This window comes from Oncorhynchus mykiss, chromosome 26, assembly GCF_013265735.2.
Source record: "Oncorhynchus mykiss isolate Arlee chromosome 26, USDA_OmykA_1.1, whole genome shotgun sequence".
Classification (NCBI taxonomy): Eukaryota; Metazoa; Chordata; class Actinopteri; order Salmoniformes; family Salmonidae; genus Oncorhynchus; species Oncorhynchus mykiss.
Window position 1 is genome coordinate 27,771,856 of NC_048590.1, and position 20,206 is coordinate 27,792,061.

A 20,206-nucleotide genomic window follows, 5' to 3' on the forward strand; every position below is an offset into this window, starting at 1 on the left:
TTGACCATTGCTAGACAACCATTTTCCTGTAGGATTTTGCCTGTGCTTAGCTCCATTCCATTTTTTAATTTTTTTTTTATCCTGAACCCCCCCCCCCCCCCCCCCCCCAGTCCTTAATGATTACAAGCATACCCATAACATGATGCAGCCACCACTATTCTTGAAAATATGGAGAGTGGTATTCAGTAATGTGTTGTATTGGATTTGCCCCAAACATAACACTTTGTATTCAGGACAAGTAGTTCATTACTTTGTCACATCTTTTGCAGTATTAATTTAGTACCTTGTTGCAAACAGGATGCATGTTTTAGAAATGTTTTATTCTGTACAGACTTCTTTTCCCTCGGTCAACCTCCCTGATCTTTGTGGTTGAAATTCACTCTCAATTAAGGGACCTTACAGATCATTTTATGTGTGGAGTACAGAGATGAGGTAGTCATTCAAAAATCACATGAACACTAGAATTGCACACAGAGTCCATGCAACTTATGTCACTTAAGCATATTTTTACTCCTGAAATTTAGGCTTTCCATAACAAAATGGTTGAATACTTATTGACTCAAGACACTTCAGCTTTTCATTTTTAATTCATTCGTAAAAAAAAAAAAAAAAGTAAAACTTTATTCATTCCACTTTAACATAACATTATGGGGTATTGTGTGGAGGCCAATGACAAGCAAATCTAAATGTAATACATTTTAAATTCAAGCTATAACACATTTGGAAAAAGTCTAGGGGTGTGAATACCAAGTGTTAACATTTTTGTCAGTAGTAGATCCCTCTGAATGTGCAGTTGTGAAATATGGACAAACATGCATAGGATAATGGTAAGGCACAAATAAACAGACACAGGAAAGAGTTCTAACTTTATTAATATTATTTTAAAACTAATATAAATCCCATGGAATATCATCCTGGTGCCATTAAGTCTATGAATGCATGGATACCTGCCATAAGTACTGCATTCCAACACTCCATTCATTTTTTTTTTTTTTTCCAAAACTCAGCAATCAGAGTGGAAATACATGGCCTCAGCGCACTCTCTTTACAACACTCCTGTCTGTTCTCTCCTGTGCAAGTATATGCAAGTTAGCAAGTCGAGAATAATATTAGTGTTATCTTTTCAATGGCAGCAAAGAGAGATTGCTGCTGCACAGCTACAGAGCGAGAGAGAGAGAGAGAAAGTGTGGGTAAGAACAATGATCTGGGACATAAGAATATTCAGCTACTTATTTATTATTCTGAGCTGAGTGCTGCGTATTTCCCTCTGAAAAAAAAGAAACGGAGGATAAATGAAAAGCAAGGATAAACCAACGCCATTCCCAGTTTCCAAACAACAGATATCCCCAGGTTGTAGGCTCATGTGAAACTGGTTGCATCTGTGGGCCTGAGATCCCCTTATAGAACCCAGTTTTCCATCTGGGGCCTGTCTGAGGGAGAAATCCAAACAGAACACAGACTGTATCCTCAGCAGACCTCAACAATCATTCCATTGAAAAAGAACAGTCAAGAACAAATGTGACATTCATTTTCTTTTTCTCTAAAATACATTAGATGACGTGTGAATGGTGTTTAGTCAAATCAAGGCGGTGCAGGGGAGGTGTAAGACACGCTTGTGCATTTTCTGGGAGGTGAGGTGAAGTTTGAGTTTATTCCCACTCTAGAAATACTGGGTGAACATGAATACAGCAGCTGATCAGTTTAACATGATATTTTCCTAATTAAGGAATGTCTTGATTTACCTTCTTAGAAATAAAACATCTTCCACTAGCAAACCACATTGTCTAAACATGAACTAATCAATACAATGATCGGTAAAATGAGTCCTGCAATGTTTTTAAATGGAGGTTAACGTTCTACTCCAGTAAAGCAAGGCATTAGGTATATAGAAATGCTTCTTTACTAGAGCAGCTATCCTCACCTGCAAGTTGTTAGGCCGTGAGAAGCCCACAATATATGTGCAAAGAAATGCATTGCGAGGAGCCATGCAAAAAAAGAAGAAAAAAAAAGAAAATATGACACGAGGAAACAATCAAAAGCTACATAAAAGCTTTATAAATACAATAACATTTTAAATCCTTAATGGAGATGTCAATTCGAGCAGTATTGTACTGTGTGATAGCTGGCACTCTAGGCTCAACACTTCTTTAGCCTGAAGTTTTTTATTTTCTCATAGTGGATCTGCGCAGGTAATTCATGCCCTCTTTGGTTGACTGCAGTACTGAAGAAAAATTCAAAACAAAACAACAAATAAAGAAAATTCCAACAAAGAGTTGTTAGAAAAACAGCATCAACTCTCAACGGCAGACAACTGCGCCTCGATGTCCACTCTGCAGATGGGGCACTTCTTATTGGTGAGGAGCCATTGGTCCACACACAGTTGATGGAAGAGATGCATACAAGGTAGGCGTCTGTGGAAGAGAGAATATATTGTTAGACATAGACTTTGAATTTCATCTTCATAATGAAAAAATCCTTTTTAATTTGGTTTGCTGAAAGATGGAAAATGATCATTCATACATTACAGTTCTTACATTATACCAACAGAGGGCAGAAACTCTTAAACTCGCTTGATCACATGAGCACATATGTTGAGCTCCAGAAATGTCCTCTGAGACCAGTCATTTTCAGACACTCAAAGGACTGGCTTTTCTGCTGATTACTATACTTTTGGGTGTTGAGAAAATCTCCACGGCATATCAAGAGAAAATGTGGGAAAAGGAGTGTTCGTTCTCACACAAAAACAGCCCCGCATTAAAACACACACACTACAGTATAACGGTACCTGACGTCCTCCCCTTCCTCCAGTATTGACAGACAGATGGTGCATTTCTCCTCTGTGTCTTCGTCCGCCCCCTCATCTTCTTCTTGCTTACCATGCAGCTTTCTCTGTTAATGGAAACATTGGAAAACACCATTATAGATACACAGCATCACTGTTTCCACAAAGACAACTTGTATTCACATTATAAAGACGCATTACAAACAGGGAAGGCTGAGACCATTCTATGAGGGTTACCGTCAAACACAATAAATGTATTCAGGGTTCACAGGCTGTAAACATTACAGGTACAGACCAACTTGCGAATAAACTATCCTTTATGACTGATAGAGGGCTTACTGTATACAGTACAAGCATTATGAGGGTGAACACATATCCCTATGAGGACAGAGAGAATGGTCATTTTGTCCTGGCTACAAAACATGTCATGTCATCCCTATGGATCAAGGTAATGTGGATTAAAATAGTTTTTTAAAATAAATATATATATATATATTTTTTAAAAATCTATCAAATGTTTCTACTGCCGAATCCCCTTGCCCCCAAACCTACTACCATTAACAACTATAAATGAGCAGAGACATGTTTCCAAATTGAATTTGTTCATTTTTTTCTCACCGAGTCTGAGGTTGCGTGCATATTTTTCCCAATAGTTGCCCATGCTTCAGGGGTTAACTGTTCGTCAATGTCTCGCTCAGTCTCCAACACCTTCTGTATTGGGCAGCAGGTTATTAGGTTACTTATTTAAATACATTTGGAAAACTAGATGGAATCTTTCCCTACAATGTTTTCTAAGGCTGCAACGTTGGTTGAAAGGGACACCTTCTAGTTTCTACAGACTTAACGATAGCAATACATTCATATTTTGAAAGGAGCACAAAATAACCACCGAGTGTGCACTCTGTCCCAGAATAAAATCTTGTGCAGACATGCGCAAAATGCATCACAGCAAACTACATTAAACAGGATATGTTCTGAAACACACACACAGACACACACTTTTATAGGAGTGCTCTCACCTTTTTGTACTTGTGTGGGTAAGTGCACCTCTCTATGGTTCCCTGAGAGGCCCCTCGGTTCACAGTCCCCAATCTCTCCTCTAAATGCAGCAGATCCTGAGGAAATAGGGCAGGAAAACAACCCAACATGAGACTGTGTCAACTCAGTTCCACACAGCTCATAAGCCACAGCCATAACACCCTCTCAGCTCCTTCATAACTAATTACCAGGGCCAGGAGAGTTTCCTCACCTCTTGACATGTGCAGGAAAAACTCCAGGCCCTAGTTACTATATCTTCACCAATTGAGTGTTACCTCATAAGTTCGTCCAAATCCAGTCATTCTGGATGAGATGTAACGAATGTGCGGGTAGGTTACTTCAGACATGCCAGTGTGCTGTGAGGGAGGCAAAACAATTCCATGGAAATATGTTCACTTCAATGGAGTACAGTCAGTTGTTTCTATAGGCTACAGTTCATGAAGCACATATAGGGATATATAGCATTATCAACTAAGTCTGCTGACACTGCTTGACTTGGGTATGAAGTCCGGTTAGCATTGCCAAAAACTGCATTTTTAATAACCACAGAAGCCTCACAATTTCATATCTTCTGACATTGTGCATTAAATTTTAACATCTTTTCAAAGGGGCATCCATTGATTTCAGGCTGCTGGTTATGTTGAATATGCACTTGAAATGCCTTACGGGCCACCATTAATTGCCAATGCATTATTCATGTGGCCCAACAAACCATCCTTGAAATAACAGATGTTATAAATAGAGGGCTAGCATCATTCATCTAAGCCATACTTCTCATGTATTCTAACGTAGGCACGTGTGCTTAGAGTGAGGGTGCCAGTCGTGCACTCACCATGAAGGGGATGGGGAAGTGGTGCAGTCTTGGGGGAGGGTGGTAGTGGGGCAGGTGAGGGTGCAGGTGTCCTGAAGGATATGGCGCCACAGTCACTCCAGCCTCGATACCCAGCTCCCTACAGAAGAAAACCAGACCAACAACAGTCCTCATCAACTCATAGACATTGACATCACAGGGGCCATTTTAACAGTGAAGATGAGGGCATGCATGACTGACAATATCCTTTGCGCACAGCAGGCCACACGTACATTGGTATTTAAAAAAAAAAAAAAGACTCTCAGCCCTACACGCAAGGCACTGGCCCTCCACTGCTCTAAATGGTACTAACCATGCAGTCCTCTGCTCAGATTGGCGTGGGTGGGACGACATGGTCTGGGGCACGTGGATGTGGTGGCCATGGCCGTAGTTGGGGTGCATTCTGTGGGGGTGTGGAGGGGGGCGCTCATGTGCTCGTCTGGAGAAAGGAGAAGAAAGAGAGGTGTATCAGAAACATGAGATGGAAAATACCATAATATTGTCACTGTAATCAGACAATTGGAAGCTACTGTCTGTGCTAGCAGTTGTGTTGCTGCCATCAGACGGGTTGGACCGGGGCCAGAGGCTACACTCACGTGGGGTGTTGCATCATCCTGCGTCTCTGAACCTCCATCCTCTGTAGCATCTCGTGCTGGTGCAGCCTCTGCACAGAGGTCCCCAGCGCGGGCATGTGGTGCTGCAGGGCCTGGTGCTCTGCGGGCAGGTGTTGGGGTGCACTGGAGCCTGTGAGGTGGTGGGCAGGCAGAGGGGCAGGGGGGGGCGCGGGCACGGCGTGGCCAGGGGGGTGAGAAGGCAGGGGCGTGTGGAAGGGATGGACGGGGTGGGGGATGACGTAGTCACCCTGTGGAGTGGGCTGAGGAGGGGGAGGAGGGTTACCATGGGAATGGGGGCAGGTGTTAGAGGGCTGGTGGTGCAGGGAGCGTGCCAGGGGAGCGTCTGGGTGTCAGAGAGACAGAGTGAGAATGGTGGGAGAAAGTTGAGAAGTAGTTAGTAACACCTTACCAGATCGCCTTTAAGTCCCCTTCCTAATGATCATCATCAGTTATGACTCTCCTCACTGAAACATGCTGCCTGGCTGTTCCCTGTGCTGAGCAGGTCTCCCACCTGAGACCCCGGACAGACCCAGCCCCTCCCTCCCTCCCTCCCTCCTGGAGCCCCGCTACACTCCTTCTCATTCCACATAGAGCTATTCTGAGGAGAACCAGCAATTAACAAGGCCTGTTTGGTAGCACACCCGCAGCACTTAGCACATTAAACATCAGGTGTTTCTCTTAATTACTATTAGCACTGGGTTTCAAGAGTGCTGTTGTCGGCATAATCTTTCAAGGTCTGGTGGTAATAGTTACTGTATAAATACTAAAGGCTAACGTGTTTAGTACAGTAGTATGCAGGTTCTGCATGGGAATAATACACTATAGTTACTACTGCAGCATTTCATTTTCCTATCAAATCAACACTTAAACAAAAGACACCATAAAATAATATCACCTCCCAAAATAAAAGGCCATTTCCCTTTTGGTGCAGATGTAGGTCTACTCACAGGAGGGGTGCATGAAGTGCCTGCAGGTGGATAGCTGTGGCTGTGGCTGAGGCTGGGCCACCATGGCTGAGCTGAAGGAGTCCACCACTGTGCTGGGCTGGCTGGGCCCTGGCCCCGTTGCATTCTGGGAGTTGTAGGCAGCGGGCCGCGACGTGGAGCCTGGGCAGCACGGGTCAAAGGCTGAGGTGCCATGGAAACTACCGGCCCCGCTGCCCCCGCCGCTCCGCAAGCCACTGTTGCTCAGGTCGACGGGCAGAGTCTGCTTGGGAGGGGAGAGAGAGACAGGGGGGTTGGAGAGGAGGGGAATGAAAAGTAAAGAATAGGGGTGAGAGATACAGGGAGGGGAGGTATGGAGAGAGTAGAACCAGACGATGATGTTATGGTGCTACTGTCTGACTTTGATCTCTGTAGTGACAGAATATATAACTAACTGGTAAAACACTAAACTAAAACCACAGGGCTTCATGGTTCAGCCAGCACAAAGTACAAGATACAAGTACAAGACAATGGGCTTCACAGTTTAGACTGCAGTAAACCGTCTGAGAAAATTCAATCTAAGTGATGGAGTTTCAAATCATAGTAGCAGCCATCCCTCGTTGAATTATTCGAATAAATAATCATATTTAGACTGATGCATAAAACATGACTTATTCACCTTATTCAGGCAGTATGTCTCCTTTCTCTGAGCTGTAGCTGAGGGCGGTACCTACATGTAGGCCAAGCCCATCAAAGGGCACAGCATTTTGCCTTACCCATGCAACTACTTCCTCCTTTTCATGGTAGAGACCTTACGGCCCAGTTTTGAATAATGGCACCAGCCCTGCATGAATTATGTAGGAATCAGAGAGTATCAAGACAGAGAGACGGAGGTCTATGGAGGGAGCCCCTAACCTGACCTGCAGACACAGCCCTCTCAACCCCAACCCAACTCATTACACTTTAACCACACACTGCTCCACTTTGACGGTAAATAATACAATCCAGCAGCTCCTAACAATTAGCAGAATTGTAACTATTCAGCGGTGAATCTGGCTTCAAGGGAGGCTGCCAGCTAGATCCTTTGTAACGTTTTTGTTAAGATACCAGTTATTTGTCTGTTTCAGTTCCTATTCTGTTTTTTTTTTTAAATCACCTTGAATCTGATTCATTGACTAGTGCAGATATTGACGGAGCCTTTTGTTTAGCTACACAAAGACTTGGTCAAAGATACATTTGAATGCGATGGTGCCATCTGCCAGGGAGAACATGGCTTACATAGTTTACTAAAACTATAAATTATTTCTAATTTATCTCCAGCTATTGTGGGGGGAAAAGGCAGCCTTTTATCTCCTCAAATTCGATTCATTTTGCCTACTTTTATAGATTTGGGGCAAAAAAGAAAATACTTTCAAGATTTAAGAAATCAACATTTTTAATATGGACTATATTTATAAAATGTTACTGCTATAAGAAATGCATAAATTCTCTGGTCGATATATTAAAGTTGGGGAAACCAAAACAGGAAGCAGAAGTAACAGCCAAACCTCCAACAATGCTACAATGTAAAAAACATAACAGGGTGTTGATGCTCAGGCCTACCTGGTCGTGGTATTGGGTGGAGCTGCTGCTGCTGATCCCTCCCCCTCTGCATGGTGCAGGCAGGGCAGTGGGCCTCTCTAGGGGGCAGCTGGGCTCAGGAAAGGGCAGAGTGGGTGGAGGTTGGTGCTGAGGCATGTGGTGATGGTGGTGGTGGAAGTGGTGGGCGTGGCTGTGCTGCTGGGAGCCCGGCTGCTGGGAGGGCTGGGCCTGCAGGCAGCTGGAATGGCCCAGGGTCATGTGACCAGGGGAGGGCCCTCCGCAGGGGGAGTGCTGCGGGCAGCAGGAGGGTAACCTGGGCATGGCCGTGCCCCCACTCTCTCCTGCCACGCCAGTCGATCCTCTTCTACTCTCATCTGATAGAGATGGAAAACACCTTTAAGCTTCACTCATTATTCATAGATGACCCACAGGGAAGATGAATAAACTTAGAAAGGTTGAGATCATGGCTTTCTGGAGAGTCTATGGTCTGACTTACCCTCTGTGCCTGCGGTACCCCTTGGCCCCTGTGCCAGCGTGCTGTCTGGGGCTGGGCCTTGACTAGGGTAGTTGGGGGAGGGGCCCGGAGCATCGTGGGGCTCTGAGGTAGAGGTATGATGAGAGGAGGATGAAGACGAGGAGCTGACAGTCTGAGGGTGAATGCTGTCAGAGGTGGATGGCACGACAGAGAGATCTGAGGTAGGGAAGACAGACAAGTAAACAGAGTAAATGGGTGGGAATTTATTATGTAGCACACATATCTGTGTATGTGAAGCAGGGTTTCTGTCAGGAAAATGTGGCGCCGGGCATTCGACCGGCAGCATTTTAATTTACCGGACCCATACGCATTGGATGCATAACCTATTAGGACATCCACCCTAAGTGCTCAGAGTGACAGAAATCACATGTATATTATGGTAATTCATAAAAACTAAACATGCAAGTCAAGAATGCAATGATGTGCAGTCCTTCTTACCAAAACTCTGATGTGCACTTTAAAGAAGTTAGAATAACTGTCCACATTTCATTTTCCTCAGCTAACAAGACAAGTAAAGAACAGCAAACTCACTAGCCTATGTCAATTTACTATCCCCCATAGTAGAACATTGACCTATTTTATTGGTCAGCTTGTCGAGAAAGAAATAGCCTATTCCAAAAACTCTGGGACAATTGAGGAACGATAGATCCCAAATTCATACAACCAGTATGCCTTGGCTACATAAAACAAACGTTACAAAGCAATGAGTCCGATGCAACAGATTAGCACGTTTAGCTTAAAATGTTGATAAACTATTATTTGCGCACAAGGCAGTAAGCTACGATCACATTTTTGTTCCATAACCCAATTAGCGGGAAAACACTGGTTAAAAGGGCACATGATTGCAGAAATTTAGAAAGGGGGGAGATCTAATATGCAACAACCTGCATGGTTTGCTAATATGACTAGGATTGTGCCTTCGGCTACCGGACAATGAAAGAACGTTTATATCAAATGATTGCCTTCACGGATTTGGTCTGATTTTGGATAGGCCACTTTGAAGCAAATTAAGACATGCCTCATACAATGGCTTGCAAAAGTATTCACCCCCCATTGCATTTTTGCTATTCTGGTACCTTACAACCTGGAATTAAAATGGATTTTCTTTTTTTGGGGGGGGGGGGGGGGTTTGTATCATTTGATTTACACAACATGCCTACCACTTTGAAGATGCAAAATATTTTCTATTGTGAAACAAACAAGAAATAAGACAAAAAAACAGAAAACCCGAGGGTGCATAACTATTCACCCCCCTAAAGTCAATACTTTGTAGAGACACCGTTTGCAGCAACCACAGCTGCAAGACTCTTGGGGTATGTCTCTATAAGCTTGGCACATCTAGCCACTGGGATTTTTGCCCATTCTTCAAGGTAAAACTGCTCCAGCTCCTTCAAGTTGGATGGGTTCTGCTGGTGTACAGCTATCTTTAATTCATACCACAGATTCTCAGTTGGATTGAGGTCTGGGCTTTGACTAGGCCATTACAAGACATTTAAATGTTTCCCCTTAAACCACTCGACTGTTGCTTTAGCAGTATACTTAGGGTCATTGTCCTGCTGGAAGGTAAACCTCTGTCCCAGTCTTAAATCTCTGGAAGACTGAAACAGGTTTCCCTCAAGAATTTCCCTGTATTTAGCGCCATCCATCATTCCTTCAATTCTGACCAGTTTCACAGTCCCTGCCGATGAAAAACACCCCCCCCCCGGCATGATGCTGCCACCACCATGCTTCACTGTGGGAATAGTATACTCGGGGTGATGAGAGGTGTTGAGTTTGCGCCAGACATAGCGCTGTCCTTGATGGCCAAAAAGCTATATTTTAGTCTCATCTGACCAGAGTACCTTCTTCCATATGTTTGGGGAGTCTCCCACATGCTTTTTGGCGAACATGTAACATATTTGCGTATTCATTTTCTTTAAGCAATGGCTTTTTTCTTGCCACTCTTCCGTAAAGCCCAGCTCTGTGGAGCGTACAGCTTAAAGTGGTCCTATGGACAGATACTCCGATGTTCAATTTCTGATTTTTTTTTTTATAACCCAACCTTGATCTGTACTTCTCCACAACTTTGTCCCTGACCTGTTTGGAGAGCTCATTACTCTTTATGGTGCCGCTTGTTTGGTGGTGCCCCTTGCTTAGTGGTGTTGCTGACTCTGGGGCCTTTCAGAACAGGTGTAAATATACTGAGATCACGTGACCGATCATGTGACACTTAGTTAAATAAAGTCCACCTGTGTGAAATCTAATTATATGACTTCTGAAGGTAATTGGTTGCACCAAATCTTATTTAGAGGCTTCATAGCAAAGGGGGTGAATACATATGCACGCACCACTTCTCCTTTTATACATTTTTTGAAACAAGTTATTTTTTTCATTTCACATCACCAATCCAAATAAAAATCTATTTAATTTACAGGTTGTAATGCAACAAAATAGGAAAAACCCTAGGGGGATGAATACTTTTGCAAGGCACTGTATGTATTAAAATGTTCAGGTTTCAAACAATTAAGTATATATTTTCAAAATGCATACCACCTCTAGCTAATTGCAAAGTGGTGTGTGACTTCCGTTGCCTTTGCGTCTGCTGTTTAAGATGCTGTAGCAGCAGCTCTCGCGCTCTGACACATTTTCCACTCAAAGGCTCTGTATCTGTATGCTGTAGGCGTGTGATAAATAAGATATGCCTCCATAACGAATATACACAGAGTGAACAAAACATGCTCCTTCCATGAAAGACTGGCCAGGTGAATCCAGGTGAAAACTATGATGTCACTTGTTACATCCACTTCAAAATCAGTGTAGATGAAGGGGAGGAGACAGGTTAAATAATCATTTTTAAGCCTTGAGACAAGGATTGTGTATGTGTGCCATTCACAGGGTGAATGGGCAAGACAAAATATTTAAGAGGCTTTGAATGGGGTATAGTAGGAGGAGCCAGGCACAGCGGTTTGTGTCAAGAACCGCAATGCTGGTGGGTTTTTCACGATCAACAGTCTCCGGTGTGTATCAAGAATGGTCCACCACCCAAAAGACATCCGGCCAACTCGACAACTGTGGGAAGCATTGGAGTGAACATGGGCCAGCATCATTGTGGAACGCTTTCGACACCTTGTAGAGGCCATGCGCCGACGAATTGAGGCTGTTCTGATGGCAAAAGAGGTTGCAACTGAATATTAAGAAGGTGTTGCTAACGTTTTGGACACTCAGTGTAAGCCTACTATACACACGGAAATGTTATCTGCTTTCTATTTATTTATTTTTCAAATCGGCCAAAAGCTGGCTATTACCGGTGAACGGAAACCCTGGTGTGTAGACTGGCTGCAGTGGCTTGGCAGCCAGGGAGAAGAGACCTCATTAGCATTCCACAGTGTGCGCTCCATCTGCTTTTCATACTCACAAATTAATTTCTCCTCCTCCTCCAAAGAAATGCAAATAGGCTCATATCTCACACTGCTCTGTTATTCTGTTATCAGTCACACAGTGCGAGACCATAAAGAGAATGCACCAAATTGGACTTAAGTCACACTAATGCTTCGGTCTGGTTTGCTAATGCCTCAGGTTAGAGGGCAAACTGGTCTGGGAAAACATAGCCATTAGCCAGAGATATGCAGGATGTTGGAATGGTAAAGCCATTACAAAAACAGTCAGTCCACACCTGATATATAATAACAATAAATTGAATGTATAATTTGATTTTCATTGAAATAAATAAAACAATAAACAACTAGACAGAGAAACTGAAACAAAGAACCCAGATGACACAACAAGGGACATGGAACACAGATATATCTAATGGAGGACCTTCCTAAAGAGGAGGGATTTCAGGTCATTTTTAAAAGGTGTATATGTAATGGCTTGGGGCTGTCATAAATGTATGAACTGAACTGGAGTAAGCCTATACATCTGGTGAGAAGAATGTATGTACAGTTGAAGTCGGAAGTTTATGTACACCTTAGCCAAATACATTTAAACTCTGTTTTTCACAATTCCTGACATTTAATCCAAGTACAAATTCCCTCTCTTAGGTCAGTTAAGATCACCACTTAATTTTAAGAATGTGAAATGTCAGAACAATAGTAGAGAGAATGAATTATTTCAGCTTTAATTTCTTTCATCACATTCCCAGTGTGTCAGAAGTTTACATACACTCAATTAGTATTTGGTAGCATTGCCTTTTAAATTGTTTAACTTGGGTCAAACATTTTGGGTAGCCTTCCAATAGCTTCCACAATAAATTGGGTGAATTTTGGCCCATTCCTCCTGACAGAGCTGGTGTAACTGAGTCAGGTTTGTAGGCCTCCTTGCTCACACACGCTTTTTCAGGTCTGCAGACAAATGTTCTTTAGGATTGAGGTTAAGGCTTTGTGATGGCCACTCCAATACCTTGACACAAAGTGTGCTTGGGGTCATTGTCCATTTGGAAGACCCATTTGCTATGGGATGGGGGTCAGGGCTTTGTGATGGCCACTCCAATACCTTGACTTTGTAGTCCTTAAGCCATTTTGCCACAACTTTGGAAGTATGCTTGGGGTTATTGTCCATTTGGAAGACACATTTGCGACCAAGCTTTAACTTCCTGACTGATGTCTTGAGAAGTTGCTTCAATATATCCACATCATTTTCCTTCCTCATGAGGCCATCTATTTTGTGAAGTGCACCAGTCCCTGCTGCAGCAAAGCACCACCACAACATGATGCTGCCACCCCTGTGCTTCATGGTTGGGATGGTGTTCCTCAGCTTGCAAGCCTCCCACTCTTTCCTCCAAACATAACGATGGTTATTATGGCCAAACAGTTCTATTTTTGTTTCATCAGACCAGAGGACATTTCTCCAAAAAGTACGATCTTTGTTCCCATGTGCAGTTGCAAAATGTAGTCTGGCTTTTTTTATAGCGGTTTTGGAGCAGTGGCTTCTTCCTTGCCGAGCGGATTTTCAGGTTGTCGATATAGGACTCGTTTTTACTGTGGATATAGATACTTTTGTACCTGTGTCCTCCAGCATCTTCACAATAACCTTTGCTGTTGTTCTAGGATTGATTTGCACTTTTCGCATCAAAGTACGTTCATCTCTAGGAGACCGACCGCATCTCCTTCCTGATCGGTATAACGGCTGCGTGGTCCCATGATGTTTATACTTGCGTACTATTGTTTGTACAGATGAACGTGGTACCTTCAGGCGTTTGGAAATTGCTCCCAAGGATGAACCAGACTTGTGTAGGTCTACCATTTTTTTCTGAGGTTTTGGCTGATTTCTTTTGATTTTCCCATGATGTCAAACAGAGGCGCTGAGCTTGAAGGTAGGCCTTGAAATACATCCACAGGTACACCTCCAATTGACTCAAATTATGTCAATTAGCCTATCAGAAGCTTCTAAAGCCATGACATCCTTTTCTGGAATTTTCCAAGCTGTTTAAAGGCACAGTCAACTTAGTGTATGTGAACTTCTGACCGACTGGAATAGTGATACAGTGAAATAATCTGTCTGTAAACAATTGTTGAAAAATGACTTGTGTCATGTACAAAGTAGATGTCCTAACCGACTTGCCAAAACTATAGTTTGTTAAAAAGACATTTGTGGAGTGGTTGAAAAATTAGTTTTAATGACTCCAACCTAAGTGTATGTAAACTTTGAACTTCAACTGTATATGAATTGGGGATGATTAAATACACAGCTCTTCAATGGACTTTGTAATTCAATGTAGGCTATACTCATCAGGAGTCGGCTGTATGTCCCCTAAATCCAGAGTGAAACCCTTAACCCACATAAGCTTTAATACTGCCAGGTGTATTTCATTCATTGTGCCTAATGCCTCCATTTTTACAATGAAGAGCATGCTTCTGGCTACTGCTCCAGTGGCTGGCATAACTGTGACATTTTATCATGTTACAAACATGATAGGATTGACAGTATGAAACGACATGCATCAGAAATGCATTGGGTTGATGTGTAAAAGCCAACCAATGAAAGAGCAGACACTCTCAGGGGCACGGTCGCTATTAATATCCCTCCATTTGATGAAAAAAATACAGATGAATCATTATTTAAACAGTGCTCGCTTACGGGAACATTTCAAATTGAATTGTGATGACAGGACAATTCTTATTTCAAGTTAACGACACCCACTCGCTCCCAGGTTTGGAGAGATGTGTGGAAGAAGCTAGCTAATCCTATTAAACAATAGAGTGTAAATGAGAGTATTTCATTTGACATGTAATATTTCCCAACCCCCTACGCAGTGTCGAGCTGGATCATGTAAGAAAGCATGAAACTCATCTAAATCCAAGCATTGGACGCCCACATTCACATGCTGTGCGACAGCCCGGCTATCGTAAGCAGCATCTTTGAAAAAGCTGTTCCCCAACGTAAATGATTTTTACACATAGATTCACCAGATCTATTTTCTTTCTGCCTCAAGAGTAAACTTGTTTCTCTGTGTGTGTGTGTGACACTGACACACACACACACACACACACAGAGAGAAAACGTGCAACCATTTGTATGTTGCTCATGTAAAAATGACTGTCCTTAAGAGGACTACTTAAACTCGCCTTTGTGTTGAAAGACGAATGAGCCTAGCTTTGAAAAACAGAGGCCTGAGTCTTAAGTCTAGGACGTCTATGTGACTGTTACATCATATAGTTCATCTCAGAGTGGTATTGGGGGTCGGCACGTCCTCATGCTCACCATCCTCATCCACTGTGAGGTCCACCACCTCCCCGGCGCTCTGGCGCAGAGGCTGGATGACGGTAGAGAGGCGGTGGCGGCTGCGTGGCTCCTGGGGTCGGTTCTGGGAGCAGCTGGGGCCCCAGTACATCCTGCCGTGGCCCCCCACCGAGCGAGGCCTGTGGACACAAACACACAGCCAGTTAGAGAGGAAGGAGAGGAGAGGGGGGTAAACAACCAGATTAAACAAGGCTTCAGTTTTCAGACTGATTGGGACCACACTGATAATGCCAGGTTATCTGGACCCTGGGCTACGGTATTGTAACATTGTAACAATTCTATGAGATTGCTGATCACACAGCCCTCTCACTGGAGACCAGTGGTCAGTGGATGAGACCCAGTCCATAAGACTTCATGGAGAAGTGAGAAAATCCAGGCAATTCAGCCCATTTGTCCTCCCAAAGCAAATCTCTTGCTTTCTCAGCCTGATTGTCCTTTAAATAAATATATGAACAACAGTTCATTTTATGATGTAATTTATGTAGTAAAAGGGAAAGTTGAAACGTCGTCATTTGGAGGCAGGAGATGGTCCACACGGCTTTTTCTGTGAAATGAGCACAAATCGGGCTCACTTTGGGAGCTGCTGGAACGCCTGGCTGGAAAGTAAATAAGAGCCAGCTGACATGAGTGCTGGTGCTGCAGCTAATTCAAAAAGACAGTCTACACACAGCCGTGCGCATGAGAGACACACACAGCTGTGCAAACCTTTGAGAACCATATATAAAGATCACGTTTGTTTTACACACATAGTTTCTTCCACACCACCCACTAACAAACTCCAAAACAACCCTGTGGAAAACACAATTCAACATCCAACACACAGAAACACCTCTACCTCATTTGGCCTCAGCTACCACACACATTTTCTCAAGTCACAAACATTGTGCATCATTGACTGTGCTCTCTTTCCTCTCCCTTTCGCAGTCTTCCTCTCTCCCCATCTCACTGCCTCACTCTTTCCTCCTGCCTTCCGCTCTCTCGTGTGATGTGGGAGTCCAGAGAGTGTCAGTGTGCCGTAAAGCAGGATGAGAGGGGGGAGCCTAGGGGATAGAGTGCCTGCCGTAAAGCAGCCTGTCATGGAGAGATGAGGCTGTGGAAGAGAGGGAGAGCAGTGAACCAGGCCTGAGGGCCAAGACCAGGCTGAGGGAAGGGGAGAGCCAGGAGCAGAGAGACTCTTGCTCCTCTCAACACAGGGCTGCTGCTGGAACCTCTAAACCACAGGATGCATCATTAAAACAATAAGATTACAGACAAGCATGGTGGGCTGCTGCTTTACCAGTGAGACCAGTGTGTGTGTGCACAACAATAGCAACGCCACACACACACACACACACCTAAGAAGTCCTTCTAATAAGCAGGCGTGTGAGAGAGTGTGTCCACTCACACAATTCAGCAGAAGAAATGCCTAACTGCTGTGGGCTGCATTGGTGCTGTGATGTGTGTGTGTGTGTGTGTGTGTGTGTGTGTGTGTGTGTGTGTGTGTGTGTGTGTGTGTGTGGGAGGGGGGGGGGGGGTTCCCATTAGCTCATACTGCAGTCCATTCCATTTCCTGTCAGATGGACACACTTTACAACAAACGAAAAAGAACGGAAGGCAACAAAAACCTATTAGTGCAACTTCTGATGTTGGCAATGCAGAATAGAGGAAGAAAAGCCTCCATGGCATGTCCCATGGGGCAGTTCACACACACACCATGTGGAGCAGTGAAGGTGGTACACACAGAGAGCCAGTACAGGAGGTGTGGCTTGATTGCACTGTAATTGGCACCTGCTCCTCCTCCTCCTCTCTCCCACCTTAGGGCCCAGGGAGCAGGCTAGCTCACCTCGGGGCCCAGGGAACAGGCTAGCCCACCAGGGACAAGCACCTAATTACCCACAACGTAGACCTGGGATTATTTTGTAAATACCTGTTTACCACAGTGGCCTCTGAGGGGTGGAGGCGAGGGGAAAACAGAACACAGTAAACATGAACACTGTGGGAACTGGGGGCTTGGCAGGACCAGGGTTTTGCCATCTCCACGCAGATCTGCCAAATGCCTGAGGGCTTAGAGAGGGCTCGACAGTGGGGTAATGTGGGGCTAACTGCAGGGACAGGATCTATGGACTGTGTATAAAGGCTATGGTACTGGGGAGGGCGACACAATTAAGAGACTAAATAGAATGTGTGTGGAAACAAACAATATGAAGCACCTGGTACTACATTAACAGCAAGACAGAAGCGCAAGCTGTATGTTCTGCACCAAAATCCAAAGCCTTCACTGATACTGAATATGGCACTTATGCATACTCACACCCTCTATCCCAACCTTTATCCTCTCTGCACAGTAAACAAAGGATCTTTCAGCGGAAAACCGGTATTGCTCATCCTGCTGCCCTTTAACCTCCACATCCAGTACTCCTCGCTACACCTCCCCCTTCAGAAACAGCCCTTCTCTGCATTCTCCTGCAAGCCAGGGCAGCTCTGGGAGGTGCAGGCAGAGATGTGGAAATAAAACACACACCCTCCCGTAACTAACTACTCTGCTCATTCACTTCCCGGAAATACCTAGGGAGAATATGGTCAACCTAGCATGAAGAGAGAGGGAGAGAAGGAAGATAGAGGAGGGAGGGAGAGAGATAAGGGGAGAGAGAGATAAGGGGAGAGAGAGATAAGGGAGTGAGGGATATCTACAGGGAGAGAGGGAGCGATACAGTAAGAGAGCGGAGGGAGGGAGATTAAGGAAGAGAGCGAGGGGGTGGGAGGAAGAGTGATAGAGCAAGTGAGGGAGCGCCAGAGAGGGAGGAGGGAGAGCAAGGGCTGGGGTGAGGGAGAGAGCAATGCTTATGTAAACCCATCTGTATCACACTCCAAATATTTACAAGTTCTCTGAAAAAGACAGCCCTTTTCTATTTCTTAGAGGGCCCTTACTGATCTCTCCCCCCTTACTGATCTCCCCCCCCCCTTACTGAGCTCTCCCACCCTTACTGATCTCCTCCCCCCCTTACTGATCTCCCCCCCCCCCCTTACTGATCTCTTCCACCCTGAATATTTCTGAGAAAGGCCAGGCACGTTTAGCTTTATCAACTCCTGGATAACACCGTTTAAAATAAGTCACACTGCACAGCCTGAATAAATCTACAGAGGAGCACCGTCAGGGAACAATCAATCACGGGCAAGCTAATCGCGTGTCTGTGGGACAGATGGAACATGGGAGAAATTAACAGGGCCACTGAAGCTCCAGTCAGTCAAGCCAAGTGGGTGAAATCCTCCATTGGGGTTCCAGACCTGAAGAATGGGCTCACTGAGATGGTGAGCCCAGAGAGAGTGGTCAGATGAGCTGGCCTCTGGAAGGGGGGCTTGGCTTCACTGCTAAAAACAACCGGAGGCATGTGGCCTGATCCCCAGTGCAGCTCTTCTCTGGGTATGCTATACACTATGCAGAGCTATAGAGAGACTCCCCCGCTATTCCACTCCACAGCAGCCTGAACTGGTCTCTAACCCGGTTCTTTAACTGCTCATCCACGCTACTAAACAACAGTATGTTATTACTCTTCTTGTTCCTGCTCTGGTTCCTCTTCACACACACACACACACACACACACAGGTCCGGCATTTTCCTGAGATGTGAAGACTTGGTGCTATTAACCCCATCCCCCTGTCTAGAAAACCCCCCCGGTTTTCCCCCACTCCCCGCATTCCACTCACAGCACACAGCACATACACACAGAGAACTGGGAGCCTGGAGATGAGTCATGTCAACGGTCAGAGCCTGAGAGAGGGAGCCCCACCAACTGACCTTAGGTTTCACACAGAGGGTCCCATTCTGGGAACAGCCAGACACGACTCAACATTTCATTGCACTGCCCTACATACAGAACAAATATCCTTCATCTAAAAACCTACCCTTGAAAACAACATGATCACAATTAAAGGTTGACCGATTAATTAGGGCCGATTTCCAATTGTTATGAAACTTGAAATCGGTATTTTTGGACACCGATTTTTTTTTACACCTTTATTTAATCTTTATTTAACTAGTCAGTTAAGAACACATTCTTATTTTCAATGACGGCCTAGGAACGGTGTGTTAACTGCCTTGTTCAGGGGCAGAACGACAGATTTTTACCTTGTCAGCTTGGGGATTCAATCTTGCAACCTTACAGTTAACTTGTCCAACACTCAAACCACCTGCCTCTCATTGCACTCCACGAGGAGCCTGCCTGTTACATGAATGTAGTAAGCCAAGGTAAGTTGCTAGCTAGCATTAAACTTATCTTATAAAAAACAATCACTCAATCATAATCACTAGTTAACTACACATGGTTGATGATATTACTCGTTTATCTTGCGGTGCGGTGCGTATTCACAAAAAAGGATTGTCCTTGCTCCAATGTGTACCTAACCATAAACATCAATGCCTTTCTTAAAATCAATACACAGAAGTATATATTTTGAAACCTGCATATTTAGCTAAAATAAATCCAGGTTAGCAGGCAATATTAACCAGGTGAAATTGTGTCACTTCTCTTGCATTCATTGCACGCAGAGTCAGGGTATATGCAACAGTTTGGGCCACCTAATTTGCCAGAATTTTACGTAATTATGACATAACATTGAAGGTTGTACAATGTAACAGGAATATTTAGACTTATGGATGCCACCCGTTAGATAAAATACGGAACGGTTCCGTATTTCACTGAAAGAATAAACGTCTTGTTTTCGAGATGATAGTTTCCGGATCCGACCATATTAATGACCTAAGGCTCGTATTTCTGTGTGTTATTATGTTATAATTAAGTCTGATTTGATAGAGCAGTCTGACTGAGCGATGGTAGGCATCAGCAGGCTCATAAGCATTCATTCAAACAGCACTTTCGTGGGTTTCGCCAGCAGCTCTTCGCTGTTTATGACTTCAAGCTTATCAACTCCCGAGATTAGGCTGGTGTAACCAATGTGAAATTGCTAGCTAGTTAGCGCGCTAATAGCGTTTCAAACGTATCTCGCTCTGAGACTTGGAGTGGTTGTTTCCCTTGCTCTGCATGGGTAATGCTGCTTCGAGGGTGGCTGTTGTCAATGTGTTCCTGGTTCGAGTCCAGGTAGCGGCGAGGAGAGGGATGGAAGCTATACTGTTACACTGGCAATACTAAAGTGCTTATAAGAACATCCAATAGTCAAAGGTTAATG

General features: G+C 44.3%; 1 protein-coding gene across 4 annotated transcripts in view; it reads right to left on the reverse strand.

Moving 5' to 3' along the window:
- Window positions 1-854: 854 nt before the first annotated feature.
- rnf111 (ring finger protein 111) overlaps window positions 855-20,206 on the reverse strand; it is a 50,799-nt gene continuing 31,447 nt past the window's right edge. Inside the window, exons 4-15 of one of the 4 annotated variants that reach the window (XM_021586219.2) lie at window positions 15,005-15,162; window positions 8,285-8,479; window positions 7,810-8,162; window positions 6,232-6,490; window positions 5,267-5,627; window positions 4,984-5,109; window positions 4,653-4,770; window positions 4,096-4,176; window positions 3,802-3,897; window positions 3,401-3,493; window positions 2,786-2,889; window positions 855-2,411 (exon numbers count right to left, since the gene is read on the reverse strand). In XM_021586219.2, the coding sequence (XP_021441894.2) occupies window positions 2,291-2,411; window positions 2,786-2,889; window positions 3,401-3,493; window positions 3,802-3,897; window positions 4,096-4,176; window positions 4,653-4,770; window positions 4,984-5,109; window positions 5,267-5,627; window positions 6,232-6,490; window positions 7,810-8,162; window positions 8,285-8,479; window positions 15,005-15,162 (2,065 nt within the window). In that variant the 3' untranslated portion in view covers window positions 855-2,290. Of the gene's footprint in view, window positions 2,412-2,785; window positions 2,890-3,400; window positions 3,494-3,801; window positions 3,898-4,095; window positions 4,177-4,652; window positions 4,771-4,983; window positions 5,110-5,266; window positions 5,628-6,231; window positions 6,494-7,809; window positions 8,163-8,284; window positions 8,480-15,004; window positions 15,163-20,206 lie in introns of all 4 variants that reach the window. The other 3 variants (XM_021586218.2, XM_021586221.2, XM_021586220.2) reach the window with 3 other exon arrangements.